The sequence below is a fragment of the Anarhichas minor genome, unplaced genomic scaffold, assembly GCF_050575085.1.
Source record: "Anarhichas minor isolate MPS153535 unplaced genomic scaffold, ASM5057508v1 ptg000023l, whole genome shotgun sequence".
NCBI lineage: Eukaryota > Metazoa > Chordata > Actinopteri > Perciformes > Anarhichadidae > Anarhichas > Anarhichas minor.
Window position 1 is genome coordinate 1,250,061 of NW_027466469.1, and position 19,296 is coordinate 1,269,356.

Consider the following 19,296-nt stretch of genomic DNA (forward strand, 5'->3'; position numbering starts at 1 on the left):
GAAGACAGCATGCTCACCACTTAATTAGATTGTTTCAAAATTGGCCTTGTGGGGGAGAGCTGTCTGCCTGTATACTATTGTTTGTGTTTCCATTTGCATCCTGGTCATGCCATGATTTACAGTGGCACTGGTTGTGGAAAATTCTTTCATTCAAGCAGTTTTCCAGAAATCTGATCTGAAGAACAAACCTCTTAAATTCCTTTAAAAATAAAAGCATACGATTGCATGTTTCGGACAAAAATGACACCGTTTTACCCCTCACAAGCACTGAACGCATTCCATCGCTGTCTTTGCCTTCACTACTGTATTTCGTAGATAAGCCCTTGGCTCAGTTTGCTCCTCTGGCAATGTCATGTCCATGGTAACCATAATAAAGCTTTGCCCCTGCTAGTGAGTGGATCTGCTCGATGGTTTGCATGCACAGTTATGAAAGTGAGTATTTGTAGTTTTACAGCCTCACTCGTGGAAACTATGTGTATCGACAAGCACATTCTGTAATGCACAAAGGGTTCGCTGCAGTCATCTGATCCTGGATCTGTGCCTCCTGCGGTCTGCAGTCAATTTCCCTTTCCTGCCCGCCCGGGTTGGACCGTTCCATAGTCACGGAGTGCTTGCCGAACTATTGAAGCCTCGCGCGTTTTCTGACCCACTTAAACCCATCTGCATCAAAATTTAGTTTTGGCCTCTTTGCTCTGTTTCTCTGCAGGCGCTGCTGGGATTACAGTTTAGTGAGGCCACCACTCGGGGTCAGTCCTTCATGGGCTATTGCTCTGCAAGAAGGGATGTTGTTTTCTTGTCTCTGAAGACTACACACACACACACACACACACACACACACACACACACACACACACACACACACACACACACACACACACACATACACACAGATAAAGTTATGCACTTTGAAATGTTTGAGTCAATTTGTAATCTGAATATGTTGCGAAATGGTTGAAGGAAGAGCCATAAATAAAAGCACCCACTGTGTTACTGTTAAACAGACTGCGCAAACAGGCTCCCACAGTCAGCAGCTTGAACACATCTGGGGTCAATATGGAACTCTCATTTTCCATCAAAGGGTCAGTGAAATACTGGATCTAGAAGGCCCCCCCCACCCCCATATCTGCCTCCACCAGCATCCTCAGCCATGTGAGTAATGGACCATTACAGCAGCACCCCAGGGGAGTATGAATCCCCCCTGTATCATGTCTGCGTGTGCAGTTTGGATCCCACCAGTGCGTAATACTCAGCCCCTCAGGTGAAAAATATGATACTGTTTTGGCTCACTGTATCGTATTTTTTTCAAAATCTGAATCACGTGGAACGTGTTGATCCATGATTCTCCATTTATTGTTATGTTTGTTTGAAGTCGGTACAAAAAATGTCAGATTATCTGCTTTAAGTGTGGCTGATGAAGTCTGGTGGGTTCAGATTAATATACTGCTCTGTGTCGTATTTGGCTCTGCTTCAACTCCGTGTTGATACTGAATCTGCGTTACTCAGACAGTTCAAGTTCGGTGTTTGAGTGCCATATCAATCAAGTTGATATCAATTTGTCGTAGTGCAACATCATGAAACCTGGACAGCAGAGTTATCAGACTCTCAGGCTGTAAATGTGGCACCGCCTGAGACTGCGGGGTCTCAGGAGGAAGTGTGCATCAGCTATATCGTGGCTGAGAGGGGGGAGAGTTTCCTGTCTGAGGCTGATGGAGACTGTACATTCATTTTCCAGTCCAATAATCAGACGACGAGTCCATTTTCTAGGGGGCCTTGCGGAGATGGTGCATGCACTCTCTCAGACACATTTACCACATGGATACACCACTGCTCTGTGATGACGCCCAATCCTATTTGCCCTAGCTATGGTCAAGCTCCATACGGATCAAAATTAGGCACCGGGAAGATCAGAGATGTGCTGAAGCAAAGCTCTGCCGGCTTTTTAATCTGTATAGTCCTGTTTGAATAATGATACTTAAACAGCCCGTGATGCTGTCTCTCTGAAATAATCCCCCACATTGTACCATTGGATCGACTGAGTAGAGGAAGAGCTATTTTTCTTTCCTTTTAAATGCCAAGTGGTGCCTCCTTTAATACACATTTACAGAGCACACGCACACTACACTGCAGCTATAGGAGGAGGCACAGCTTTAACTCATGATGCCCCCTGCTGGAAATCTAATGTCATGACACCACATGGAAACAGGCTGTAAAGCAGCAACAAATTCAAATTCATCCAGGTTTACTATGTTATTTTATCAACTGTTTTAAGGTTAACTGAAAGCATTTATTTGGATATAGTTCCACCTGTTCAGAATGTATGTTTTCTTATTATGGAATAGTTTCATCGATGAATAATATAGCGGCTGGAAAATGCATCATGTCTCCCCTCTCCACATACTATACTTTATGGCCTGTGTCTGTTTTCATGCTTTTGGTTAGGGCCCTTGGGAAATGTTAATGATGCATTTTAGACCTTGTTGTGTATGGTGACAGTCTGGGGAAGGTCCTTTCCTTTTTTCAACACAACAGTTCCCCCTGTGCACAAAGCGAGGCCCATGAGGAAGTGTTTTTTCCACTTTTTGGCGTGGAAGACGGTCCCAGATTCCTGACCTCAGATCTCATCCGACACCTTCAGGATGAACTGGAACAACGAGGTTTGGAAGAGCCCAGCCTTTATCGCCCAAAGTCAGCGCTCAACCTCACTAATGCAGGGAGCTAATCCCTGCAGCCAGCTTCCCAGATCTTGTGGAAAGCCTTCCCAGAAGAGTAGAGGCTGTTATATTGCGTCACCTTAATATCCATTGTTATGAATGAGGTTTACAACAATCATCATTTCATACCTTTTAAGTTTCTTCATATCGGCTCTTTGCTTGTTACCGTGTTACATTAATGTTACAGCTGCCAATTAGAGCTGAACATTTAAAATATATCAAGGAATTCCCTTGGAGATCTTAATGTCTCTGCCCTTTCTTTCCTCCAATATCTTTTAAATACATTTTGTTGACTCCCATATTGCAGCACAGTTTACTGAACCAGAGAGAGGCCTCACCAATAGATCAAAAGCCACAACAGTAAAGGTCAGCTCACGAAACGGGTTTATTGTAAAGGTCCTGGAGCTATAGGACCACCCATGGATCTCTATTTTAACAGTTTGTAAATAGCCCAACTAGCAAAACATGCTAAGGATGTTTTGGACACAAGCCACTCTGTTATCAGTGCGGGACAGCTGTTAGTATACAGCACTAACATGACTTCAAGGCTTTTTAGGTGACAGCTTATTCAGCCGCTCTGTGTGGCCTGGCTGAGATAAACAGGAGACTGCAAACAATTCATATCATTCATCATTCTGGGCAAAGACATTTTAGTTTGATTCGTTTTTTTTTTTTTTTTAGCAAAACAAGCAACAGCAGAGAAGCCAACCCTGTCTTAACTAAACTGCATTCTCAATTACATTTCGAGCGAAACATATTTTCTCTCGGATTACGGTTACGGTTTGAAACTGTTTGAAACATATAGTAAACGGAAATTCCAACAAAACAAAAATACTTGGATATGTTTAGGAAACTAAAGTACTTTGTTAGGTTTAAGTAACAAAAGTACTTTCTTCATGAGGGACACGAACAGCAGCCCTGGGTGAAAGCGTGTGTTTTTAACCAATCCACCACCGCAACGACTCGTTCCAAAGTTATTTGTGATACGGCAAAACAAAAGCAAACATATTCCACGACAAAATACATTTCCCTTGTGCAGCTTTTGTGGAAAGGCGTAGCTCTTGATGATCAGAGGGACAAAGGATAGAGGCAGACACAACAATCTTTTATCCAACGAGCATCTCCCTCTGTGAAAGATAATGAGAAATGCCTGTTTGTCTGGTACACACACTGACTTATTCTCAACAAAAAGAAAAAACACTGTTAAATTCCATACATAGCTCTATTAATATTACAAGATGTGGCCTAAGGTGGAAAAAACCGAGGCAGCCTAAAACTATAATACATCATAAAGGTCAATAAGTTGATCTCCTGCAGGATTAAAATGAGCACAGATTCTTGGCACGTACAATCTTTTGGCCCAACATTTTGAACCAAAATAAGTCAAGCTTGACTTAACAGTCGACTGATCCGATTTTTGGCCTAGGACGTGAACAGGGTGTGAGATGTCCTTTACCTCCCGGAGTAGTTGGTCTACAGAGCTGAGATCTGGTGAGATCATCCCTGTGAGACTGTTCCACTCCTAATGAGAGGGGGAGGGAGGTTTTCCAAGGCTACTCATGCCTCACTGGCGGTCCTCATGTCATCTGTGGCTTTGTGGTCAGAGCTCGCAGTGATTCAGGCCTTGTACCTTGGACGGAGTTTTTCCAGCTATAGGCCCGAGGAGGGCAGGGATGAAGATGGAACACGTATTACTTTTAAGTGCAGTCGTCATTGTGATCTGTTTAATGTGAAAGACTGTCTGATCTAAAAAAAACAAAAAAGTTTATTTGCGTGGGCTTTTAAATTTGTTTTCCTGTTAAAGGTTAAAACCCTGACGATCACTGTTAAGACTTCATGAGACATCACTTATACTAATCTAAATCACTAAGCTTTATTTGAATGCATTTGTTGAGTTTGAAATGGATCTAAGACCGTTCACACTGGAGTTGTTTTTTTACTCTGAGGCGTTTCATACAAGCAATGAACACCATCCAGTACTCATCAGAAGAGCTTCAATATATCGTAACATCTGCCCAGAACTTATCGCTTTAGTTTCCTACAGCAGACAATGAGCAACATGTGAATACCAATGGAATACTGCCTAGCTAGCAAATAGGGCTTATTGTAGTATTAAACAAAAAAAGTTTTACTTAAGTTGCTATATCTAGCGTGGCAAAGTGATACAGGAGCCCATCTTACTACCCCCCTCACACAGACCCCCACTTGTAGTCGGCCCAGTGACAAGTGTGGCTGTACAGTGTACTGTATATTAGTTGTAAAGCAGCAGAGATCGAGACATCCTGCCTTTTAGTATTTTAGTATGGATCACGTTACAAAACGCTGGATCCTACAGTTCCCATCATGTAACTCCTAAATGCCTACTTCAGTACCGCCACACCTTCGGTTTGTAATGCCGGCTCTCTGTTTAAATGTTTGAGTCTCAATGCCAAAGCCAAGTCAACCCTGATGACCTAATGGGGGTTATTTTTCTAAAACTGGAACGCTACAGCCACAAACTAGCCTGCGTCTTATGAGGACTTAACTGAGCTTGGTAAAATGGCCCTATAATTTACTATCTCTCCTGTGGTCTCGGTTGGTATCTGGCAATTTGCTCACACAAGCTAACATTTGGGCCGTTATTCATAGATAGGCTAGTTTGAGGAAAAACTGCATGCTTGTACTCTCCAACGTTTTTGGCTAATCTGATTTCAAAGTTAGATATTTGAGTACATGAAATACATAAATCAGTATGTATATGAAAAATGAAGTATCTATTTATGAGATCACTAGGTAATAGTTCACCAAGACAGCCATTGGCCATCATCTCTCAGAGGAGCATCAGGGTCTCTCTCTCTCTCTCTCTCTCTCTCTCTCTCTCTCTCTCTCTCTCTCTCTCTCTGCCTCTCTCTGCCTCTTTTTCCTTTTTTTTAAATTTCTTTGGAAAGGGGGGTGTTGCCTGTCCGGTCCGCAGACCGCTTCTTTCTGCTCGCTGAATGGGAGGAAAAGGGGGTCTTTGCTTGCGGAGGATATGAATTTGAATCTCGGCAGCACACGGATGATTCAAGGAAGTTGTGTTCAAATCGGTCACTAATGAGCGGACGTGTTTTGATCGGCAAAGTGCCTCCGCTGCAGTCAGCGCCAAGAGCCAAGAGGACGTTACTTTTTACGCCAAGGTAACGTTAAAGATGATATATCATTACGGTTTTCCAACAACGATATTTTTAACTTGTGCATTTTATTTACTTGCCCTGTAGCAAAGGCTAATATCTAACGCTAATGGATTTATATCGTGGTTAACGGGACTGCGGGCTAAAATGATTTATTCTTAGCATGACCTGAGTTTTGATTGACAGTACAGTATTGTAACATAGCCAATTAGAGGATGAATTCGGCTTGATTCAATAAGTTACATTTTTGGATGTAGGCAACTCTAATAATAAAAACGATGCCGGAATACTAGTCGCGACAAAAATACAGTTAAGTAGCAAAGTGTCTTGAATTGAGCTTCTAAAGTTTCTGTTGAAGGGTTATACATGTGTGTATTATGTTGCCATGAAGTCAAACAAATACTCATGAGAAGTGTGTTGACAGTGATTTGGCACTGGGAACTATAACATCTGTGGAAACACATTGTATTCTTGGAGGAGAACCACAGCTATCTGTATAATAGAGGACGTCTTCACCGCTCACTCAGCCATAGGCATGCACCCCAGGAGCTTTGTCTTCGCTCTCCTTTATGCAGAAAAATGAACTGCAAGCTACATTCCCCTTGCTGTGTTTCATCTGCTTTTCATAGCTGCAACAGGCTCGAGCTTATATACAGTGTATGCATCAGTTCTGGGCTTGTTTCTTTGTTCATCTTTGCAGTGTGTGCCACACACGTCTCGGTAGCAGCAGCCAGCCCCTTGGATGTGTGTGTTTTTTAGTGATGCTGTTGGTGATTGCAACGTCCCCACCCTGCTCCACCGCACCCAGTCATCCCTCAGTCTTCTTAAATCAAAACATTTTCCAAGCAACCCAACGCAAATAATAGCGCAGACACACAAATCAGAGAGACGTTGGAGTTGTGCCACGGAAAACAGAAAGTTAATTACCACCCTGTATGAAGTATGCACTTTGCTGGCGTAGGCTATACTCCCACCCTCTCCCTGTCTAGATTTCGCCTCTGAGAGTAGACACTTTTTGGCTTGTAATGTCAACAATCCACAGGCCCTCCTGCCTCCTTTCAGGCTGACATCACTGTGGGGGTTATTCATGGCCGCTCTGTCGCCCCCTGACAGAGGTGGTATTGTTCGAACATACCGAGAACATCTGGGCCTAATGTAAATCAAAAATGGTTCTCTTTGTTGCTGGTATGTGAAAACATTTCAAAATGTTCAAGAATCCCTTTATTGATCTCATGTTTCTCCTTGCTCGTGTCAAGCTGCGCCTCTGAAGAAGTCCAATTCGGAACGTGTGAGGGCCATTTTTGTCTCCCTGTGTTTTTCTACGCAATCCCAGTTTCCTTGCCTCGGCTAATTGCAGACTGCGGAGCCACAGAGAGCATTTTCAGCTCCGTTTGGGAACCCAAAAGAAAGGGGAAAGAACGGATCCAGCTCAAGCAGTGACTCGGCTTTAAAGGGTCTTATTCATTTACCTTTTCCACTGTGCCACATTTTCTTTTGTGTGCCAACATACATTTGATTACCACCTGTGGTTGCCAGTAGTAATGATGGGGAACGTAATCATGCAAATCTGAGTTGAGTCTCTTATTACATTACAGTCATTTAGCAGACGCTTTTATCCAAAGCGACTTACAATTCAGATTCTATCACATTTCTACACCGTAGGCACAACTACGGGAGCAATTTTGGGGTTAAGTGTCTTGCTCAAGGACACATCGACATGCGACTAGCAGAGCCGGAGATTGAACCGCCGACCCTCTGATTGAAAGACGGCCCTGCTATCGATCCACTTAGCCACAGTCGCTCCATACTCTTATAATTTTCAAATTCAACATGTTATTATTGCTCTTCTAAAGCACATACAATGGCTTCCTCTTCAATTTTAAACTGCCCTCTGAGTCTTTGTGAATGGAATTGTATCACCCTCCTGTGATGTTTTGGTTGATTGAGAGGCTACACCTCTTGTTGAACTCTACCCGGTGATGTGCATTTTAAATGTATTCAAATATTGTGTCTCCAGAGACCTGATGCCCAGTGAGCAGTTTCTCTAGGCTGTCCCTGCTTTCCTCACACGAGAGGCCAGTCTGGCAGCATCTGTTTCAGGGCGACTTGGTTGTGGGGTTGAGGGAAGGGTCAGGGAGGGGTTAGAGGACTGTCACTCCGATTTCATCTCATCCTGCTTCTTCAGAGCATACCAGACCTCTTTGTCTAAACCCAGAGCTGTCAGTTGCCATACTTTTTATCCAGCGAGATTTATCAGCATATCCTGTAAAGTTTCCCTTGAAGCTGCAGTCAAAGACTGTAATGTGTTTGCCAACCTAAATCATTAGCTTTGCTGGCATTTATTATATTAGCTTATATATACATATATATACACAGTATATATATATATATTTTTTTCTAAGTTTATTTTTTAGCTCAAAATTAAATGTTTTATTTTGACTCATAGCTACGAGTTTCTCAATTAAGCTTTCGTGGTTTGCTAAAAGCGTCATTCACCGCTTGACTTAAAGTTCGTGATCGGTGGGTTATATTAACATAATCATAGATTTAACGGAGCGCTCACAGATTCTGAATTTGTCAGAATTAATGAACTACAACCTCTGGCGCCACAATCAAAACTGTTTGATGTGAGAAAAGTTGTGGAACAAGTACATGGCAGAGTCAATTAGATAATAAGTGGAAAAAAAATCATACTTTATTTCATTAATACAGAAAGATCCGGACTTGAGTCTTTGGTCACCATATGGTTTGGAGCTCTGATGTATTGGTTGAATCAAAGCAGCTGCAGCCATGTTGGGACAGCTTACTGTAGGCAGATGGACATGTCACTCTTGCTGCCAGCCTTTTCTTCACTTCAAACCCGGATTTCTGCAGCCATGCTGCACATTCACACGGCTGCCGTTTACTTGATGGCGGCACATTTTTTGCTAAGTGGTCGTCCTGTCTCGTTTCAGGTGGGATGAGAGCAGCTCCATCAGCAGCGGGCTCAGCGACGGCGAAGGCGATGGCTCGGAGAACCTCAGTTCAGAGGAATTCAACGTCAGCTCCTCCCTTAGCTCCCTGCCGAGCACACCCCTGGGATCCAGACGCAGCTCCTCTGTTATGGTGAGCTGAAATACTGGAGCTAACCGTCTGTGACAACGTTTGGCTTCCGTTCCATCTTGCTATTTGTTTTGTTTTGTGAAAGGCCGAGACTTTTTACTTGAGGCATTTTCAATACTTCACACTGTCTAATTTAATTTGTATTGTGTGTTAAATGTGAGTCCTTTGTTTTGACAAAGCCACAAAAAGGCAGCGCAGACCTCATCTCTGTCATTAAAATGAAACTACAGAGAATCTCGGTCTGTCACAATGTAATCAATCTTTGTCGTGTTCAAGAAATTACATGTGAAATCCCCGTTGTTACACTGGGCCTTAAAGCCCCTTTTTTTCACTGAAAAATGTGTTCTGCTTATTGTTACTTCACTTGTTTAACCTGCACTGTGCGGAATGAGGTATGTGCAGGGTTTCACACTAGAAGTCTGTTTTAAGGTTCATTGGAAGGTGGAACGTTTCTCCGTGCTCACCTAAAACTTGAACACATGCATGTTAGGAGTGTGAGTTTTGCCACGTATACATATGCATCCTGAATTGTCCAATAAAGGCAATGAGTAAGAGAGTTAAAACTTTTTTGTGGGGTAAAAAAAACCATGTCAGACGCAAATGATGTCTTGCAACATGCTGAGAGGGGATGTTTAAATAGATCAAACCTGTTTCATGTTCACGTTAGATAAAGGTAGTAGTGGTTTCTACCTTTTACACAGGTAAGCATTTTGTCTTTTTGCTTACTTACAGAATGCTCACTTGGGAGAAATAAATTAGTGGTACTCTACGAGCCATCTGCCACTCTGTTTTATATTAATAGGGTGCCAAAAAGCAGCATGCCCAATTTTGTCCTCAGTGCCACCTCCTCAATGCACCACATGATATTTTTTCTATTACAGTATATAGCTGTTTTATTTTGCCCACTGTACAGTTTTTTACAGCTTAAGCCATCCTCTATTCTTCATTTTTCTTGATTATTCTAGTGTTGATTTATCTCTGAAAGTGTTAAATCCATACACCTTTTTGGGGGAGGTTTGTTTTCATTCCTTTGTCTTCCTCTGTGGCTTTCCTAAATCTGCTCGGGGCATATCAGTCTGTCTCTCCCTGCTCCCCACTGGAATGCAGCTGAGATGAAACAAAGATAACAGACAAACAGTCGGTTCCACCGATAACACAGACCATGTCTGACGGTTCCCCGCGCTCTGCCTCTCCCTCCGCAGCTTCGCACTGACGCAGAGAAGCGCTCCCTGGTGGAGAGTGGACTTTCGTGGTACAGCGAGGATGGCAAAGCCGCCCACAAGCTCGACAGTTGCAGCTACGGCACGGGGAGTCTCAAGACGGAGGCGCCAAGCAAGTGGAGGAAGAAGCCTCCGAGCCTCAGCGAAGATTCAGGGTGTAAAGGAGAACTGAGGAAGCCTCAAAGCTTGGGTCATCCAGGTAGTCTCAAGAAGGGTCGTAATCCTCCCATAGGTGTGACCTCCCCCATCACCCACACCTCTCAGAGCACTTTGAAAGTCGCAGGTGAGATCTAATGGTACATTCTCTTTCCATCAGCCTGCTCTCCACTCTGCTGTTCCTTTCCTATAGGAATTTGGTTTATCTCTGCTGCTTTTTAAACTTGTTTTAACTACTAAATCTATGTCGTCCATTATCTCTTTGTATGCTGTATCCAAATGTAAAACAGCCTGTTTTTAGAGCAGCCAAGGCGGATGTCTGCTTGGTGTCAAGATGAACCTCTTAGCGTGAGCCAGGTTTTGATTTGTTGCACAGTATACTAAAGGAAAAATGCACCATTACATCTATGTCATTAAAAAAATCAGCTTTGAGCCCAGAGCCACGTTTCTGCTATTACCTCAGAGAAAGGCCGGTTACTTACTGTACATGTCTGCAGAGACGCTGTGTCTGCCATCGGCAGCAACTAAATGTATTAAATCCCCCAACAAAACATGCCACGATTGAAATTTAGTTCCAATACCAACATTTCTTGACCTCTCATTTTAATTTCCTCTGCGTATTATTAGCTTTAAACAGAAGTATTTAACATTAGATCTGATTGTATGTACGCTTGACTGCAGTTTTGCAGAAAAAGAAAAAAGAAATCCCTTTTTAATATTTCTCTGTCGCTACATATTTGCCAGCTCTGTGCTTTTACTTTAATGATCCATTTGGATCTGATTTGATTGATTTTTTCACTTGGATAGGTCTTGTGATATGGTCCAAAAAATGTAGTTAGTTTAATTCAGCATAAGATCCTTTTAAGTTGGTGAGTCACATTTGACGTCACAGGCACATGAGCTCTCGAAGTAAATACAGATGTTTCTTGCTTGTATTTTATCTCAGCTGTAATGGATGGAAGGATATATACATTTGCTTTTATGTGAAATTATACTATAATTGATGTATGCTGCAGTCATTTAAGTGGGGTTCTTTTTGTTTTTGTTTGTCCAAGTTTACTGGTTTTACTGCCCCATCGTCTGTCCGTCCATTCATTATTTATCCGCCTGTTTTTGAGTAGCGTTTCCTTCTCTGAGTCGTGGTGGTAACAAGAAGAATCATCATCATTTAACAACAATTGTTATTGACATTTCTATATTGTTATTAAACTATGAAATCTCTTTCTTTATGTAGCACCTAAAAGTGAGAAGCCACTTGATAAGTCCAGGATTTCCCTCAAAACTGCTGGTCTACAACGGTCTCGTTCAGATGCTGGAAGGGATCATCAGGGAGAGCACCGCAAGCCCCCGTCAGGTTTAGTTAAACCCACGGCCGGAGCCTCCTTTGGCTACAAGAAGCCACCAACAGCCACCGGTACCGCCACTATGATGACAGCAGGGGGCGCCACCATCTCCAGTGGCTCTGCTACCGTGGGGAAAACCCCGAGGTCTTCTGGCATCCCTATGAAGCCTGTCGGAGGAGGGACCCCCTCGGGTCGAAAGAACAGTTTTGACGCCAGCAGCGAGCAGAGCTTCCTGGGGCCAAACACCCGAAACAGCATTCAGTACCGCAGCCTGCCTCGACCGGCCAAATCGAGCACGTTCAGTGTGATCGGTCGCTCTGCGCCTCGGCCCGTCAGCGGTACCATCGACCCCAGTCTGTTGACCCTGAAACCCATGCCCATGTCCTCCACGGGCCACAGGATTAAAGAGCCCGGTAGCTGCAGCGGCAAGATGTCTAATCGAACGAGCACAGGCCCAGTGAACATGACGGACCGAGAGAAGGAGAAGGAGAGAGCCAAGGCCAAGGCTGACCTAGACTGTGGTTCTCTGAAAGGAGAGGCTCTGTCCACGGGGGAGTCCACTATGAAGCTGCACGGCCTGAGACGGACCAGCAGCAGCAAATACCCTGAACTGTCCTCACCCACCACACCAAGGTGTCTCATTTAAATATCACTTGATAGGGATTATTCTCCTTAGGTATTGAACCATGCCGCTACATTAACTGTGGTTTTATATGCTCAGGATTTCTGCTGCCACCTAATGCACGACCACTGTCCAATGAAAGTAAATGAAATGTCATGGTGCAGACAGGATTTAAAACCATAAAAACAAATTTTAGAGCTATATCTCTTTCCACAAACAGTGTCCCAGTTACTCCAGTTAATCCACAGAGCTCACTATCAGTTTAGACTAACGGGAAGATCGTTTCCTTGGATTTATTTTTCTGTTGAAATTTAGTGGCAGAATTCTTAGAGACAGATATGTCAAAACCATGGAAAATATAACCACAATTATCTACATGGCTGGTGGTAGAGAAGTTAGAAAATTAACTGAAATGAATACCCATAATGCACTTAGTTTCTATATCATAACATCTTTTTTCATGCCTGATCCCTAGGATGCTGAACACTAAGTCTCTGGGTCGTCCACCCAGCTTGGCTTACCTGGACAAGTTCAACAGTCTTGATTCCTGTGTGACCCTCCTGGACCTCCCGCCCAAAGTACCCCCTTACTCCAAGCTGCAGGACTTGGTTGGTTCCCACACGTCCTGCCGCCTCACCCCGAGCCCGGCGCCTGTGCTCCACATCGATTCCCCCGGCTCCTACACCAGCGAAAGCCTGAGTCTCGGCGGATCACCCCTGCTCTACCCCAAGCTGTCTGGCATGCACCGCAGCATGGAGTCCCTGCCACTCCAGATGAGCATACCTTCCAGTGGGAGGTTTGTCAGAACTGAGATGCATGACAAGGACGAAAGGGGTACGGGAACCTGGGGAGCCGGCAGCAGGACATCCCTCAACCTCACAGATAGGTAAGTAATATCTAACATTAATGTATCAAAGGTGTACAGTCAATTTAAAAATATATAGTAAAAAGCCACTTTTCCATCTTCCTATGAACCGATACTGGTAGAAGGAACTGCATTTATCCCAGCATCTGATAGTGTGCGAAACAAAATGTCCAGAGGGCAGTGGAACCACTGTTTCACTGTGAAGACATCCAACTTTGGGTTATAAGATTCTTGGCGGCAGACATACCAGCCAATCATGTTTTATGTGCCTTTTCCGGGAACGGAAACTCTGATGTGTCATTTAGAAGATGGAGGGGCCGGCTCCATCGGAAAATCTGTCAAGTCTGTCAAGGTGGAGATGGTCAGTACTTTCAGGCAATCCCACGCTGTGTATGAAAGTGCCCAGTAAGCCATATGGGCAAGATAGACAAAAATGATTAGAAGAGAAACCCTTGTTGTCCTGTGAAAAAGCTTAAAATTAATATATTAATTTCAAGTTTGATCATCTTTATTAGAATTATTCCCAATGACTGTTTGACCTCCATTATCAATGTTTTATTCTCTTCTTCACAGCTTGCAAACAGACAGAAATACGTTGCCGAAGAAAGGCTTAGAGTACGTCATAACAATTACAGTCCAAGCATCTTATTTGAAATCTCACACTGTGATGTCTCTTCATTGTTGGAAGTTAAAAAACGACTTTTCTTTTCTCAGACGCTATGGTGCGAGCCTGTCAGAGAGTGACGGCAAACCGGAAAGACGCCACTCCCACAACATAGTGAGCATGACTGAGAGCGACAGCCCCCCCCAGCTGCCTTCTCCCACCCGCCTGTTCCTCCTCCCCTCCTCCGGCAAGGCTCCTCTCACCAACGTGGGTGAGTCTGCTCTCTCCATTTGGCTGCCAAGTTCTAAAAACGCACCCCGCTTTGAAACTAATGAGACTTGAGCTCCGTGATAAGCCATCTCACCGTTGATTATTATTGAGGGCAGCGATATTAAGTTCCCACTGAGAGGAATGTCTGGCATAGATTTTAAAGTTAGGAAAATGTTGACACAAGTTGTCAATCATACATCAAGTCATCAAAATGGTTATGGTACCAGATGGGACTGTGAATATTGTATATTATATTATATGTGAATATTACAGTCCCACATCTGCACTCATATAGTCTTGAGTTTAAGTCTGAATTATGCTGCCGATATAGGGGGTCATGTCAGGCTATATTTATCTCTTTGACTGTTGTGGAACTGTAGTGTTTCCTTTCACTGAGTCATCAGAATAAGCATGCTATACCTAGATGTGTGTGTGCGTGTGTGTGTGTGTGTGTGTGTGAGTGAGTGAGAGAGATGCTACACAGAACTGCATCCTTCGGCCTTATCTGTGCCACTCACTCACTGTCTTTCCAAACATCTCTCTTGTATGATAGTTGCCCCAATTTCTAGTGGCACCCCGAGGATATCGCGCTCCAACAGCATAGGCCCACCCAGTGAGTCAGCCTGCGATCTCTATGGATCCTCCCCCCTGGGCAGCAGTATGTCCCTGGCTGACCGGCCAAAAAGCATGATGCGGTGCGGGTCTTTCCGGGAACCAGGGGATGATGGTGAGCCTGCTCCGCGGGGCCCCCCCTGCAGGGGAGTCGCACAACGCGGCCTCAAACGAAACAAAAGCTGTCCCCTCGTACAGCACCCAATCTGTTGAGGAAAATGCCAGAAGGACATTTGTTTTCATGAACAAGAAAAGTGGAGAGTCTTGGTGCATTCATTTTAGATTAACAGTGAGTTATACAAGGACTGAAAGGCACTATCTGTGGTCCAGATGTAAACAAATGAGGAGTCTCTCCACTAATAATTCAAACCTGCTTTCACTCTCAGATAATTTGCAGGCTTTTTAATACACTTTCTAGCTCAAACTCCAAGTTCTTAGTGTATTTCGATGCGATAACAAAGGTTTGTTTACATCAAATCGTAAATCATGTCTGGGAAATGTGCCTGTCATTGATATGTTCTTAATTAGCTGACTGAGTTTGAGATATTACATCGTCTTAAGGGTTGTCAGTAATAGAAATGTCCCCGCGTTAGTCTTTTATTTGTGACTGGGGATAGCAGGGATTAGTGAATTGTATATTTTAATAATAAGTCAAATCCCTCCCTTGCCTGTTTCAGTGCATGGCTCTGTGCTCTCTTTGGCGTCCAACGCTTCATCCAACCATTCCGCGGTGAGTAGATGCAACCAATATGTACAGTATATTGTTACTTTTGCTGGTGTTCAGTGCTTTGTGACTTCAGTTTACACGCTGTCCTGTCTTCAAGGAAAACCTTGCATGCATTATATTAAGTGACCTTAAAGCCTTCCCTTGGTTACAAACACTTTAGTGACCTCATACTGCATTCTGTGATTGGACAGCTATCCGGTGCTTTGTCCACGTTTCTGTTTCAGCGTTATCGTCTCTATAAAAGTTCAGTGATTCTGTGGATTACTAGTTTTCGTCACTGCCCCTGAAGTTAACTTATCCCTCTTTATTGTTCATTTGCCTTCACCATGCCTTCGTTAGAATGAGGAGAGGATACAAGGGGAGGTAAGGCCAACGTGCCACGACTCTTCAACTCACATTGTGTCTTTTCTCTGCGTCATCTGTCAGTCATTTCCTGTTGAGACGGGGTCCATTCACCAGATGATGCTATCAGTGCTCAGTGAAGTCCACAGATCTCAGTTCATATTGTCTTATCTCTAATATTCTTTATCATTTAGCTCCACCTGCTATCATTTAATAAAGACATTCTCAGACCTCATAAAATTCCCAGTGCATGAGAAAAGTCCCACTGTCATCCATTGATTGAACATTTGCCCTTGGTTTGGAGAGTATATACCACTGTCATTTTGGTTTCCTTCATATATATATAGATATAATATATATTTTAGCTTTTGTTTTGTTAAACAAATGAAACAACAAATTCTAACACATTCAGTTGCTGAATTATCCCCAGCACTGGCTTTTTGTCCGAGGTTTTGTATATTGTCCATACTGCTGGGGCTTACTTTTCAATTTGTCCACAGCAAATCCGCAAGTTGAGGCGAGAGCTCGAGTCTTCCCAGGAAAAGGTTGCCGACTTAACCATGCAGCTTACTGCCAATGTATGTATGATTTATTTTGAATTGTTTTTAGATGCCCTTTTGGCCTCTTATTGTAAGATGTTTTGTTTGTGTTGGAAGCTTGCGAGATCTTTTATCAGTGTGATCAATCCAAAATGTAAATTATACCTCCGCTAAGTCAACGAGTTTGTAGCCCACAACCAACTGACATACAGAAACCCCATTTAACATGTGTATCTAGTATCTGCCCTGCATTTCTGTGAGGGTGAGATGTGGGAAAGATATGGTGTGAATCCTTGCTCACTTAAGAAAAGGAGCATCACTGTGGATGACTCTAGATGGCGAGGCATAACTCTGGCCTCGGTCTGGCTCACGGGGAGTAAGGACATCATGACGCATCTAGGATCTACCAACCGACCCAACACTTGTGGCTTTCTTGAATATTTTGGAGCATTTTATGCCTTTATTGGATAGCTGATTGTAGGAGGATGAAGGGAAAACAAAACAAAACAAAACAAGTCCCCAGTTGTGGTTTATGTTACAGAAGGCATGCCATATTTTCAGTTATCTCACTGCCACTCACATCTTTCCACTGTTGCTATAGTCCTTGTAGCCTTGATGAAGCCGCCACTGCTTCTCCTCTTAGTGTCACCCTGCAGCTTCTAGATGCTTGAGCCTGGCTGTTTCCATCACATTCAACTTTTACTTTAACACCACCTCACCACTGATCCTGATCTAATAGACAACACGTATGAACTACGGCCTTCTATTGAACATTTTGCCCTCTGCCGTTGCTTATCAACTTACCTGGGAGTTATACTGAGTGAGTGTATGCAGCCTACCTGTATGTGTGTGTGTGTGTGTTTCGTTCTGTATATGTTTTTGCTGTTTAAGAAGTTCAAGCCCACGCCTAACGCCTCTGTCCCTCTCTTTTACGTTTTTTGGACGTGTTGACTGCTGGACTTGCTGCTGCCTGCCTGCCTCCCGCTGACCTGCACCTTTGGATGCTGGGTGGAGCAGCTAGGCCAGGTTTGTTGGACTGTTGCTTCCAGAGCGCTCTCTGACATTTCTGCATGATTCTGAGTGGACGTCAAGCTGACCAGCTGCTGTCATCTGACATCTCTGTTGGGCTTGCTGTCTCAGCTGACCTCATCACCTACCTTGAAGCATGTCGACACGTTATCAACTAACTGTTATTTTCTGTCTACTTATATTTGGCATATTTGGCTTGATAAATTCTTCAAATGATCATCAAAATGATTCATTTTCTGTCAATCTGCTAATTAATTAACCAACTAATTCTCTCAGCACCAATTCTGAATATTCCTGATAGTTTTCTGAGACTTGAAGGCTAATAAGATACCGCAAATACTAACTTTTGGGGGTCATTAACATTCAGACAGATTCAAGGAGTAGCAACGTATTCAATTATTCAATAGATGTGACCCCAAAGAAGTACATAAGCAAGCTCCAACAAAAACATCATGTAGAATCGTTCATAAGTTCTTAACAAATTCATTATGGCGGTGTCAGCCATGGATTTTTAGAAGATTTCTAAATGGTCACGCCATCGTCAGCCAAAGTAGTGTGCGATATCTGAGACTGAAGGTCAAACATGCTACATGATGGTTGGCGAGGTATGTCACACCCCTGCCGTCCCTCACCACCAGCACCCTAACGTCCCCTTTCATCCCTGACATCATCCACAGCTGTCCAGTGCTCCATCCCCTCCCTCCTCTCCCAGCAGATGGAGAAAGCCATTTGCTTGATGTGCTGTGAGCGTGTGAGGCTGCAGACCGATTCGATGCAGCCGGTGACTCATACCTGTCTGCTGTCTCAACCCCCCCCTCTCTCTTCCTCCTCCTACCTCTGTGTCTTCCTCTAAAGGCTAATCTGGTAGCAGCATTTGAACAGAGTTTGGCGCTGATGACGGCACGCCTGCAGACCCTGTCGGTCTCCTCGGACCAAAAGGTATTTGTCGCAATGCTAATGATTGTTAAACCAACTGAGACATGTGTGACAGTTTACATTTAAAAAACACTTAAAGACACTTAAAGAAACAAGCAATGAATATCATTCTAAAGACACAATGGTGTTACTACAGCCTCAACAAATACATGATGATAAACCTTTGGTCCGATTATCATTCAGCTGCTTTATATTCGATGCTGTCAGTGAAAGAGACGCTACCAGGTGACATAGTCGTTCTGGAAATCAGTTGTGGGTCAAACTTTCCTATAGCAGGATTTCCATATTCCAAAAAGATAAAAACAACATGTTGAATGTTGGTTCAGTGAGCTAACATGAACACATATTGATATGTTCCTTCTTCAGGACTCTGAGCTCACTGAGCTGAAGGATACCATCGAGGTTCTTAGGGTGAAAAACACAGAGACCCATGAAATCATTCAGGAGGCTCTCGGCTCTCAGGAGGCTCTCGGCTCTCAGGAGGCTCTCGGCTCTCAGGAGGCTCTCGGCTCTCAGGAGGCTCTCAGCACTCCGGACATCGAACCTAAAGGTACAGAATATTCTGGGGATGTACAATAAACGAAACGCACGCAAAGATGAACGTAGGACTTTCATAAAGCTTCCCTCTCATTAATCAATGTGTTCCCATTTAGAACCGCTGATCCATCGGCAGAACTCGTCCGAAAGCATCTCCAGCCTCACCAGCAACACCAGCCACTCGAGTATGGGCAGTCTGAAAGAGCAGGAGGCCAAGAAGAAGAAGAAGAAGAGCTGGGTGAGAACGCACAGGCAGAATCTAGAGGCCGCACTGATTAGACATATTGTTGGGTGTATCTGAGTTTTGCCAGTCACTGACCAGAAGAGTCCCAGCCTACTGCACTGTGTGGTGAGACGCTACACCAAAATACATTCTAAGAATTATTTTGCCAGGGTTTACGAATCGGTTGTTTCCTTCAGATCATTAGAGAAAGGTATGAACGCTATCAAACCGTTTTTGGTTGATTGAATTGAACAGTTCAGCGCGTCTGGGTTTTTAATTGGTCAGATATAAATGTCAAATTCATCAAAC

The 19,296-nt window shown here is 43.7% G+C and overlaps 1 protein-coding gene across 4 annotated transcripts in view; it reads left to right on the forward strand.

The window, feature by feature from the left end:
* Positions 1-19,296, forward strand: part of nav1b (neuron navigator 1b) — a 68,811-nt gene that overhangs the window by 35,542 nt on the left and 13,973 nt on the right. For 3 of the 4 annotated variants that reach the window (XM_076096893.1, XM_076096892.1, XM_076096894.1), the window contains exons 6-17: positions 8,815-8,965; positions 10,165-10,465; positions 11,573-12,314; positions 12,779-13,189; positions 13,742-13,783; positions 13,883-14,043; positions 14,596-14,769; positions 15,332-15,384; positions 16,224-16,301; positions 18,147-18,230; positions 18,594-18,777; positions 18,881-19,002. In XM_076096893.1, coding sequence (XP_075953008.1) covers positions 8,815-8,965; positions 10,165-10,465; positions 11,573-12,314; positions 12,779-13,189; positions 13,742-13,783; positions 13,883-14,043; positions 14,596-14,769; positions 15,332-15,384; positions 16,224-16,301; positions 18,147-18,230; positions 18,594-18,777; positions 18,881-19,002 — 2,503 coding nt within the window. The remainder of the gene's footprint in view (positions 1-8,814; positions 8,966-10,164; positions 10,466-11,572; positions 12,315-12,778; positions 13,190-13,741; positions 13,784-13,882; positions 14,044-14,595; positions 14,770-15,331; positions 15,385-16,223; positions 16,302-18,146; positions 18,231-18,593; positions 18,778-18,880; positions 19,003-19,296) is intronic. The other variant, XM_076096895.1, reaches the window with a different exon arrangement.